Source organism: Nuphar pumila, chromosome 10 (assembly GCF_984573655.1).
Source record: "Nuphar pumila chromosome 10, dmNupPumi1.hap1.1, whole genome shotgun sequence".
Classification (NCBI taxonomy): domain Eukaryota; kingdom Viridiplantae; phylum Streptophyta; class Magnoliopsida; order Nymphaeales; family Nymphaeaceae; genus Nuphar; species Nuphar pumila.
This window is the reverse complement of record NC_143258.1, coordinates 106,067,865-106,080,401: the sequence shown is the minus strand read 5'-3', so window position 1 is coordinate 106,080,401 and position 12,537 is coordinate 106,067,865. Positions and strand designations below refer to the sequence as shown.

The following is a 12,537-nucleotide window of genomic DNA, read 5'->3' as shown; positions in this document are numbered from 1 at the left end:
AGATGACGTCAGGATGGCGCGGGGATCGGAATGATTGTGGTGGAGAGGACGGACACACTGGTAGAGTAGCTGCAGCTAGCGCGGCGTCGGATGGGAAATCGGTCGGCCCCGATTTAATCGGCGACCTTGGAGGGGTAGGGTAGGGAGGGCTTTGCCCAGGATTCACTCTTCGTCAAGCTTTTTACTAAAGTGTCCCTATCGTGTTTTAAAGGACATAGGTATCCCCCTACTGAAGCGGAGTTACTTGAATGGCATATAGAATTTGGAAAATAGCAGATAGGTCCCTGCGCGAAGAAGCGACGTTACGTAGTACAGTGAACGAGCAGTATTGACCACACCGTGAAAATTGGTCAGGGAGAAACATTCTTAGCATTTTGAGAAATATTAAGGATGCTGTCGTCATTTAAGAAATACACCGTACAACATAATGAAAAGGGGTATTCTCGTCATTTTCAAAAGTTCTTTTGGGTCGGGGAGGAAAGTCTTTTTGAAGCGCAGGGTCTATTCGCCATCAGCTTCGAGCCAAGGCATTAAAAATAAAATAAAATAAAATTTAATTTAATTCAAATGATAAATTCCTAAAATACCCCTAAAAGTAGAAAAAAAAAGGAGTGGACAGGGAGATCCGCACCCTCCAAATATAGCCAAGTGGATCCCACGTCCCAAACGAACAGCATCTAACAACCACGTGGGCCCCGCGAGCCCAGCAAGGCCCCTGTTCCTCCAGTGGGACCCACTTGGCCGAATTTTGTGTGCGTGTGCCTCCGGTGGGTCCAACATCCTGCCCCTCGCGGGCCACCGAGTCAACCGGCGGACGGCATGTGCGCATGGTGGGGCCCGCTTGCATGTGAAGGGCTGCCGCCCATGTCCCCCACTGTCCCACTCTTCCCCGCGGGACCCACCTCTGCCTCCCCGAACCCCCCGTCCTCCCGTATGCGACGACGAGCCAAATTATTTAAGGGCCAACGCTCTCCACAAATCTCGACCGTCGGATTCTTTCATCTTTGACACACACACAAAACCCTAACTCTCTCTCTCTCTCTCTCTCTCTCTCTCATATGTCCTTGAGCTAGACCTCCCACTCACCTAGTCACTGACTCACTGGCCTGTATTTAACGGAGAGTGACTTTGTTGGGCCTGGCAAAGGACTGACCTGGACCTGACCCAAGTGGGCCCACACTGTGGATCTAGTGAGCTGGATGTCCTGGATGATGTCAGGCACAGTTTGATCCGGCTAAATTCATAAAATTGAACGTGACTAGGGCAGTTTTGATGAATATCATCAGAATCAGCTTGAATGGACCGATTCGGATCGGGTTGGCACCTCACTGATACAATTGAATATCTATTTGCATATTTTAGAATTTGAATGAACCCTATAAGTCATCATTTGCTTCATTTCTATACTTTCCTTGTTTTAGATAGTCTTTTCTTCTTCATTTTTTATGATTTAAAAATCATCCTTTAATTAGACCAATTCAAAACAATTTGGTTTAAATAGACCAATTCCAAAAGAAAAAGATCAATGTGAAGAACTTTTTAGGTGATGAGATTCCATGCTACTTACATGAAACTTGTAGGGTCTCCTAAACCAGACCGAGTTGGGATCTTAGGGCCCTTTGGCTTGGACCAGGATCAAACCTATTGAGTAGGGATCGAAAGTGATTCTGGAGCCCATAGTGTGCCTTGTCCGGATTGTTTACAGCCTTCCTCAAGACCTCAATTGATGCTGCCAAGAGGATACAGGTTGACCTTACATTAAAGAGTGAGATACATTGACTGACAATATCACACAAGTCAATCATGCATTATGCATTGCCCTGGTGGGCAAACTCCACAGGTCAACTCGTGACTGGACCTAGTTGCATCATATCATCACCTAATCGTTTCAAGAAATCAACCTGACTTGGTTAGGGAGTATGACCAAATGATCATCGGACGGCCCCTTTTCTTTAATATTTGAGCATTTCATCGATCGCATCTTATATATTTGTTCTTTATAATTTATTTAATAAAAATATTTTTATACAAAAAATTTACATCTAAACAGGTTTTTCAAAACGTGAAACATTAGTGGTTCACAATGTATTTAAAATTTTAAATTAAAAAAATATTGCGGGCCTTTGTTTTTTACATCTTTAAAAAAAACATCTAAAAATCAAAAATTTGTAATCCAAAACATGTTGCTTACAAAATAAATTATAAAAATTCAAAACCTAGAGTCTGATCGATGAAAACCTCGGTCACTAGAAATGGAACGCCATCCCATCACCATCATTTGTAGATTTTGAGCCTTCCTTGGGTTGGACACTCTTCCTTCCCTATATGTATAATACCAACGGATGAATCACTCATGTCTGTGCGGCAGAAAATTGAGCATTAGTGGCGATCACTGCCATTGTTAGTGCTCAACACATGGGATCCAATGACACTGGCATGTCCATTGGTCTACTCGACCCTAAGAGTGTATGTGGATGCACCAAAAAATGTGTGTATGTGTGCTTATATATATATATGAAAACCTCTCCAATGAATGTTTTATTGGATTTTTGATATTTTTTTCAAAATTCTGACTATACAGATGTAATGTATATGTTTGTTTTTATAGGAATAAGTTATTGGAGTATTTGATTCCGATGCATGGATAGGGTTTTATAAGTTTCAAAATCAACGGCATACAATTTGTATAAATTTTTGAATTAACCCCCCTCCCCTCTTTGCACCCCTCTTAAATGGGTGGTGCTTGTTGTTGGTTGTGGGCTCCTCCTACAATCGTTTCCATTGGGTTTGGGGTGTGGTTGAGAGACCCACCCACAGGTTAAGCACCCAACCACTTCTCCCCCTATGGGGGAGGTCTCATCAAATGCTTTGGTGTGGCATGCTAGAGTCCCAGACAGAGTCTGGGACGTTAGGAACTCCAGACCCATAGGTTGAGCACCCTACCTCCCCTCTCTCTATGAGGGAGGACCCGTCCGGTTTGGGGATATCAATTTTGGTATTCCATCCCCGGTGCTGGTGAATCTGGCCCAGCAAAATCGGCCTCTCAATGAGGATGCTTTGAACAGCCCACTGATCTATAGCGGCCATGATGAAAATGGCACGTCCTTGGTTACAAGCGGTGCTCTTGAGGCCAGGTGATCAATCTGGTGGCACTGATTACAATTTTTGTGTGTGGGAAGATGTTTGTGGGTTTGTTGTTGGTGGCTCTTTCATGAATAAATATGTTCATGAAGGAGATGATTCATTGTCTTCTCTTGTTTCTCATGAGGTTGTTCCTACTACGATTAACGGCAATTCTAGTGGTTCTTTTCTTGGGCCCAAGTGGTAGTCTGCTCATCAATTTTGCTTAATCAAAACCTTCTCAAATCCTCAATGATTGATAGAAAATGCACTATTCTTATTCCTCAATCGTTTTGTGTTGAGAAATAATTAAAAATCTTTCAGCCATTGTCTGGTTTGTAAGTAAGACACTGAGATAATTAAACGAGAATTTTATGTTAGTGAGCTTTGTAAGCGATGGAAGCTACCTATTATTTCGATCTTTTCTGCTCTTTCGGACCGTGAGATCTTGACACATTTTTTATCACAAGAAAATCATATGTCAATTATGAGAAGAGGATTGTAGATGGTTGTTGGTCGCACCTTGCATATGAAAACTTGGGATAGATGTAGCATGTCTAAATTTTAGGGTTTAAAGTTTATTCTGGTATGAATTAGAGTGCATGGTCTCCCATCTGTTTATTAGTGCAATAATGTCTTTTGTTTGACTCTGGATGCATCAGAGAGAAAGCTGCTTGCTGTTGATGAAAAGACCTTTGCCCAAGTTCACTTGCACTTTACAATGATTCTAGTTGAAGTTTAATCTAATTCAAAGATCTCTTATTCGATCTTCATTGTATTGGACAAGTTCTATAAAGATCTTCATATTGAAGTTGATTCAAGCACACATATTTGTGAGGTATGTAAGACAAGATCGCATGTCAATTCTCTTAAGACTCTTGAGGAGAATCAGTAAGAGGAAGAGGTTGTTGCTCCCCCACACCAACCAATTGAGAATATTGCTTTTGATGGCGCTTCTCATCCTAGGAAACATCATGTTTTTTCTATTATTCAGATTGACGATGAACTAACTTCTCTTCCCTCTATGTCTGTGTATCACACCAAACAAGATATCATTGAAAAAACCTTTTTTGGCAACCTTTTTTATTCTAACCCTACTTCTCCTCATGGCTTTTGTCATCTTAGAAAGCAAGATGTTCTAAGGTTTGTAGCAAAAGTTCTTTGCCTGATCTTGCTTTATTATCTTCAAACATGGTCTTTAAATCATCAATTAAAAGGGTTCACGGTACCTTTGCACAAAGGTTTTGCAATGCCCAAACTAGTTGCACATGTGTTTCTTCCATGCCCCTATCAAGCTAGTGCTCTCCCGCACTAAAAAGGTTTGCATGCCAAAAGGGCTGAATTAAGACGCTAAATGTGAACTCAAAGTAATATGTCTGAAGTGTTTAAGGAGAAGGACCTCATGTACTTATTCTACGATTTTAATCTCATTTTGTTGACTTTTTATCAATGGGATGAGTGAGCATCAGCTAATGTAATCACCATCTGATCCTTAGTGATATTTCATCACTTAGAATCTTCAATGTAATTCTTTTTAGCTTCAGAGTTAATTCATAATTTTATTTTATTTTTAAATAGAGAGAAAACTATTTTTTTATTAGCAAGCTTGACCCCGACCATACTGCAAGAGCGACAAGTAATATCATCACACTTTTGAAGGACACCAATCTGGAGACTGGAGGTTTGTCCTGCAAGCAACGGTCATTACCTAGGAGAGAGAGAGAGAGAGAGAGAGAGAGAGCTGGTTCTTCGTTGGTTAATGGGGATTGCGGTTACACATTGACTTCACTCATTTTGTGGGACGTGCTTGGCATCTTGCAGCACTCGATGGATAAGTTTACGCAAAAAACCAAGCAATATTTCAGTTGGCCTTCAATAGGCATGAAGTGTAGTCCGATCATTGGGGCTGTAAGGAGGAGTTTGGAACTCATGGATGCTTCTCCTTTTTGTCATATTCGCAAGGGCCTCCCCCTTAGGGTGGCATTGAAGGCTCAGTAGAGTGGGGTGGTTGAGCCCTTAGCTAGTCTCCTTTTCATGATTACTTTGTGTGGTCACTTTTTAATTGGTACAGTTTGGCCTGTTCCTTCTTTCGTCTAACTGGAGTTTTTTTTTTCCTTGTTAACTGTAATCTGTAAGGGCAAACTCTCGTGGAACCAATTGTAGACTTATCCTAGTTTCATGCACAATGTTCACAAAGCATTGTAGTTCCTCTCTCTCTCCCTCTCTCATATCCATGCAATCACATGCACACACCTCTTCCTAGATATGCATGTGGTATGGGGTTATGATGTTTAGTGACCACCCATATGGAAGTTTTTATATTCCAACCTGAATAGGCAAGCATTCATCATAATGTTAGCTTTTGGGCTGAGTTATAAGGTGTACATGTTTAAAAAAATACATATAGCAATATCTTTTAGTTTACAAGGTCTGAATTTAATGGTCTTAATCATACATTGTGTGTGTGTGTGTGTGCGCGCGCTTTATCTGGTTGGTGTATAAAAAGGTAAAATGTGAAAAACCCACAGGAAATTCTTCCTTGACCCTTTGCTCATAATATCAACGAGCAACTTCTATCCCACAACTGCAAGGAAGTCTACACAAATTTTGGTTCAGAAATTCACAATTGGATATAAACAAGTGTCAGCTCTATAAGCATCCCCATCTCCCCTTGTACCTAATTCAGTTATTTGAATTGAACTATTAAAATAACTGGAAAAAATCTTATAGATAAATGTGGTAACGCAGGGCAGAGTCATAATGCATCTAGGTCCAGGATTCATTTATGGATCCATTTCCTTTTGTATTTTTCTTAAGTTTGGATCTTAGTTAGGATTTGGATCTGTCTCAGATCCAATTTAGATGAGGTTTTAATTTGGCTTTCTGCCATTAAATATTATGTAAAGGATTTTCAATAGTAATGGATGAATGAACATTGAGTTTATTTTTTTCTATAGATCATAGATTAAACTAGAATAGATGTAGTTTGGTAGATTGTAGTTTAGATTTCTTTGCAATCGAGATTGCATCATATCGGCACCTCTCTCTCTCTCTCTCTCTCTCTCTCTCTCTCATTTGACATGATGCTTTATATATGTCAAGCTTTTTATTTTTTTGTGAATCATGTCATACCCATATGATCTGCAGAATTTATTTGGTGAAAAACATCCTCTGGTTCATGCCATTGTTATATGTAAATAGGTTTTTCAAGGGCTTCAAAAGCCAAAGATTTCACTATACACCCAAATTTTGAAATTCTCAAATAACTTTATTTTTACAATAAAAGATCTACAGTGACATCCTAATAGAGTTATCATGCTAAGTACATCTGTAGCGTCAGATTCAGACGATAAAGGATAAATCTCACATAATTCTTTGTTAGAAAATATGGTACCAACGATAGTACAAGATAGTTACCTCATTTTGTTTCCACAAAGAAATTTGGGCCATGGTTAAGAGCAATCTGATAGCGCTGATCCTGCAATCTGCCAGGCCAACAATTTTTGGAAGGTAGAAATCCCAACCTGATTCATTTTTCCCAAGGCTTATCTATATTGAATAGATTTGTACAGTTAGCTAGATTTAACTCCCATCATATTGTTAAACACCTTGCTAAGTTGGCTAAGAGGGGATCTATCTGGTAGGGGTCTGCCTAACCCAGCTTGCCTTTCACAAAAAAAAAATGTCAGCTTGGCTCAATAGGTCTGGAGTTAAAATCCTAGGCACTCGGATATTCAAAACGTAACACGTGTCATCTCCCCACTCATGTCACGCATTTGGTACTAACACCATCTTAATTTTACAGAACATCGTTGAACATACCAGTAATTTCTTATTTTGCTTCTGTTTGACAGTTCAACAATTTCTAAAAGACGATGAGTATTATATATGTTTAGCGGTTTTTTAAATCGGTTTTGTATTTATTGGATTTTTAAAATTCACTGCTATCTTAAATAAAGCTTAAAAAATCTAGACTTTATGGTGGTTGATGTAAGGTTGTAGCGAAAAAGTGATACATATGGATCACTGTGCCTTATTAAGCTGACAGTTTAGGTTACAGGCGCATCTAAGGTACATGATCCTTAGTGCCCTAAACTGACCGACAAGCCTCTGTTGGCCAAACTTAACGTGTTAGCCCTTGAGACATGGCTAGGCTCATGACACCCAACATTTCTATGAGAAGTATTAAACATTAGATTTCATGAAGTTGGACATGCTTCACATGATGCAAAAAACGTCAACTTTCCATGAAATTAGTCATGTTCCAGTGATGCAAAACAAGATTTTATATATATATATATATATATATATATATATATATATATATATATATATGAGAACTAAACATATTAGGCTCACTTTTCTCGTTCTAACCGCATAGTTTGAAGTGTTTTATGACAGATCTGAACTGTTAGATGTGTTTGGCATGCTTGATTTAGTGAGAATCGACTCTTGGACCATATTTTTTCAACGACCATATTTTTCAACGAAAAACTATATTTTTATGGGCCGGAAAAAATTGATTCCTTTATAGCCATTGATTTTTATCACCGAAAAAACATATATACAGGTCAGATTCCGGTGGTCCAAAGGCCGGCTTCCACTAAACAAAACCTATAGATCACATCTATGGTGTTAGATTCGAGAAAAAATACTTAAAAACTATGATTTTGGGATGGCAAAATGAGAAAGTGAGCAGATATATATATATAAGAGAGAGAGAGACTGAACATATTAGGCCCTATTTCTCATTCTGCCCCATAGGTTTAAGTGTTTTATGATAGATCTGAACTTTTAGATGTGTTTAGCATGCTTGATTTAGCGAGAATCAACTCTTGGTTCATGTTTTTTCAATGAAAAAATATGTTTTTCTGAGCCGAAACAAATTGGCACCTTCATAGCCATTGATTGTATATAGGTCAGATTCCAACAATCCAAAAGTCGATTCCCACTAAACAAAACCTATAGATTACATCTACGATGTTGGACGTGAGAAAAAAATACTTAAAACTATGATTTTTGAAGGGGCCCAACGAGATCTAATGAAAAAGGGGAGCCTAAGGAACACATTACTCATATATATATATATATATATATATATATATATATATATATATATATATATATATATATATATATATATATATGGTATCCTTGTGGGTAAAGAATCTTGTAGTTGGAACTCATAGAACAAGGTTGTTTTTAGCAAATCTAACCTCATGGATGTGTTCATCATGGTCAAAATAATAGGAATGAACCTTTGGATCATATTTTATAGATTTAAAAATATAATTTTTTGAGGCTTGAAAATTTAGTACATTGTAGGCCATTTATTTTTCAACCCCCCAGAAAATCATATATATACATCACAAAAACATGATTAATGAAAGGTTGTTTTCAACTATTCCCCAAAGGGGTTTGGCGTAGTGGGATGCGGCCTAGGCTGCTAGGCAAGCGGTCTAGGTTCAAATCTAATAAGCATCACTCCTTGCACATGCTTAAGTGTTGTGACTCCCTGTGGGCAAAGGGTAAGCCCACAAAGTTTTATGCTGCCAGGACAGTGATAGTAAGTACGACAGGCAAAGCCAACACTGCTAGGTCTTTGATCCTTAAATTTCTCCATGTAAATATGGAAAAAAAGTTTTTTCTACTAAACCAAACCTATAAATCACATACGGGTCAAATGTGCAAAAAACTAAAAAAAAGTAAAAATGTTGCCTACCATTTTTCTGGCCTACTGTGAGCCAATGGGTGTTTCTAGGTTATTTTTTACAAATTTAACTTTGAAGATGTATTTAACATGGTTGATTTGTTAGGAAACAACATTTGGATAATTTTTTTTGATAAAAAAAAACATGATGTTTTAAGTCTTGAATATTTATAAAAATTTTAAACTGACAAATTTTCAACCTTATGAAAATTTACTTGCATGTCAGAATCTATTCAAGACTCTATTCTCATCAAATCATGCATGTAAAACACATATGTATGGTCAAATTTAAGGAAAACATGAAAAAATTCTACCAAAGTTTGGTAGGCTCGCTGTAGACAAGAAAAGTGGTAGACAACTACTCTCTCTCTCTCTCTATATATATATATATATATATTTTGTTTATACAAGATTTTTTTCTGAGCCCAGTCCCAACTGGCTTCATCTGTATACCTCAAGTCCAGTCATAAGTCAGATACCATAATTTCACCCAAATTATAGTCTCCAACCTAATAACATAACTGAATACACAAAATAATGGGATTTGTCTAAGTGTGTTAAATTGTACAGTTTGATTTTCTTTGAACAGTCAAGCCAGATGTATAATATTTCATTAACTTAATTCAGAACTAAAATATGGCTTCTTCTTTTTCCTCTAAAAAAAAAGTTACTAGACATTAGCCGCTAAATTTTTTATGGATTAACTTTAGGATCATGTGTAGTTTTAATCACAAGCTCCCGAAGCCATTGACCCGAAAACACTACAAGAAAACACTAATTAGCGACAAAAATTTATAACAGATTTTTGTTGTCGCATATTTGCGACAGATTAGCTGGAGAAAACTATATGTCGCTAACATTCAAATTATTTGTGGAATTAGTGACGAAAAAAAATTCATCGTGAATCCATCGCCAATTAGCGACGGATTCATGACGGAAAAACTTTCATCGCTAATCCATCACTACTTAGTGATAGATTCATGATGAAAAAATTATGTCTCAAACTCTGTCGCAACTTAGCAAAGAAAAGATTTTCATCGTGAATCCATCGTTAATTAGCGACAGAGATTTTCAGTCGTTAATTCCCAATACAAGAAAAATGTCAATTAGCGAAGAAAATTTGCAACGAAAAACTTTTGTCGCAACTTCACGGTGGATAAGCGACATAATTTTTCTGTCGCAAATCCATCGCTAATTAGCGATGAAAATTTTCCATCGCTAATTCTGTCGCTACTTTTTGATTTAAACTGACCCATCTAGGGCGTGAAATTCTCCCTCTCTCCCCCTTTCTCTCATAAAAGCCAGAGTACAGGTAAACCTCACCATCCTCTGATCCTCACCATCCATGGATGTACGAGTTGCAACTTGCTTGGGATGGCATGTACGAACGGATGAAAAACCAATTTCTGGCAGAATGATCGAAGCAGCAGAGGAGACGACTTCTTCGTGGAGGGCCTCCTTGACTTCTTGAACGAGGACGACTTTGTGGCGGAGGAACGCAAGGAAGAAGAGGAGTCAGAGTCATCGGCACTGGAGGACCAGGCCGACCCAACCTCTCTGGTCTCGAACAACTCTTCTTTCGCCGGTTTCGCTGACGTTCTTAACGACAACGAGCTTTTTGTCCCGATAGGTGGTTTTCTTTTTCGAGAGTGGCTTTCCGTTCTCGTCCACTATTTTTTCAGCCTAACGATTCTGTTGGGGGTTCTGGTTTCAGGTTAACGAGTTGGCTAATTTGGAGTGGCTCTCTCACTTCGTCGAGGATTCGTTCTCCTCTGAAATCAGTTTGTTGCAGTACTCGTCAGAAATCGGTGAGGAGACCCAAAACTCGGTGAAGAAATGTGGTTTTTCGATCGAAACTCGGGTACCCATGAGGCCCCACAGCAAGCAGTCCCGAACCGGCGGGGTCTGGTCCTTTCGAGATGGGTTCTCCGATTTGTTTCTCCCCTCGTCGTGTATCAATCTGATTCGAGTTGTATCAGTCAGAAAGAGGGGACAGGACAAGCGAGGGAACCAGGTCGGGAGGGCGCCGGAGAACGCACCGATTCGGAGGTGCATCCACTGCCTTGTGTAGAAGACCCCGCAAGTGGGGGGTCGGGCCGCTCGGGTCTAAGACCCTGTGTAACGCCTGTGGGGTGCACAAGTCTGGCATGTTTCTGCCAGAATATTGCCCCACAGGGAGCCCGACTTTCATAAGCGATGTCCACTTCAACAACCACTGGAAGGTCTTGGAGATTAGACGCAAAAAGGAGATGATAATGATGATGTTACAGGTCTCGCCAGAAAGCCATTTGCTGGCAGTCCAGAGCTGTTAGCTGGAATACTTGCAGTGGTGAGTAGTGTTTTTACTGTAAATTTTTATTTTATTTTTTTTAAATTTAGCGACGGATCATGTCTATCGCAAAACCAAATTTGTGTTTATTTAGCGACAGACTCGCGGTGAATCATGTCCGTCGCTAATCTGTCGTAAATTAGCGACGGAAGTAACGACAAATCAGTTCTATTGCTAATTAGCGACCAAAAATTTATGACAGATGCTATCCATTGCTAATCCATCGTCAATCCGTCGCTAAACAGTTTAGCGATAGATTAGTAACGGATATCGTCCATCGCTAATCCACAATTTTCTTCAGTGGAAAAGGTTTTTAATGAAACCCTAGATCTCATGTTGAATTGTTTCATGGTGGGGAGATCCTTGACATTACTAAATACTAATATGGGTTTATATGGGTTTGAGGGCCCCACATAAATGTATCAAATTAGAATCTTTATTAGGGCTTTGGTATCTAAATATTCGAGATGTTGGTTGGACAAGGGACACTTGATTAAAGGAGCTGGCCTTATGATTAGGGGGCTTAGTGGGGATTGCCTGACCAGACTGCCCGTTAGTTGGACTTTCTTCAGTTTTTCTTTGGATGGGAGTTGCCCGGGCACCAATGTCCGGGAAGTAGGGTACCGTGTTGGTTCATAATGGAAACCCTAGCTCTTTCTTTCTCATAGTTATACTACACTTAATCAGCCCATTATTAAGCAAATAAATTGGTCTTATTGTACAATGGGCAGAGGTGCAGGTGGGTCCATATGTTTCAACCGGGTCCAACCTACCATGTTAATCTCACTAACTTCTCTCAAATTTTACATCCAAAATTGAATGGGCAAGCTTGGATCTAGATTTGGATCACAAAAACCCCTAGGCTAGTAAGCGTCAGATCAGCTATCGGATCCTACCTGACCCATTTTGATACTACTCTTGGACTTATTAGACAGTTTTGGGCCCAAACTGGTCAGCTGGGCTTGGCATTGATCAGAGACACTGCAGCACCATTATGTGCTATGTCTTTTTTAGGTAAACGTACATATCCACCGCCGAAGTTGAAGATCGGCACTAAAAGGAGAGGATTTTGGAAGAAGCCAACTTATCTAGAAAAGGCGGATAAACTGGGAATTGCATTTTGCGGTAAAATCTGTTAGTTTGTGCCACTTTTCCTGATAATTGAGTGCATCAAAATACCTCTTAAGCAGTAAATTGTCTAGTGCAGATAAAATCAAGATCAAACTCATGGAACTCCCACGTCCCAATCATGGAGAGAGAGAGAGAGAGAGAGAGAGAGAGAGAGAGAGAGAGAGAGAGATCATTGTATTTTAGCACATTCAAGGCAAGACATAGGCTGAACATAATTATTTGATTTAGAAACTATGGTTCTTGATAG

The 12,537-nt window shown here is 39.2% G+C and overlaps 1 protein-coding gene across 1 annotated transcript; it reads left to right on the top strand.

Annotated features, from left to right (window-relative positions):
* Positions 1–2: 2 nt before the first annotated feature.
* On the top strand, positions 3–10,901 carry LOC149827781 (GATA transcription factor 7-like). The gene is made up of 3 exons (XM_090018572.1): positions 3–134; positions 10,244–10,390; positions 10,545–10,901. The coding sequence occupies exons 1-3, from the start codon at positions 3–5 to the stop codon at positions 10,899–10,901; spliced, it is 636 nt and encodes a 211-aa protein (XP_089874698.1).
* The last annotated feature ends 1,636 nt before the right edge of the window (positions 10,902–12,537 follow it).

What these genes read in the sequence shown, in the direction of transcription:
- LOC149827781 (XM_090018572.1), top strand. Translation starts at nt 3, where the DNA reads ATGACGTCAGGATGGCGCGGGGATCGGAATGATTGTGGTGGAGAGGAC. An exon ending in TAATCGGCGACCTTGGAGGG is followed by an intron (nt 135 to 10,243) that starts GTAGGGTAGGGA and finishes AATTTCTGGCAG; the next exon opens with AATGATCGAAGCAGCAGAGG. An exon ending in AGGCCGACCCAACCTCTCTG is followed by an intron (nt 10,391 to 10,544) that starts GTCTCGAACAAC and finishes TTCTGGTTTCAG; the next exon opens with GTTAACGAGTTGGCTAATTT.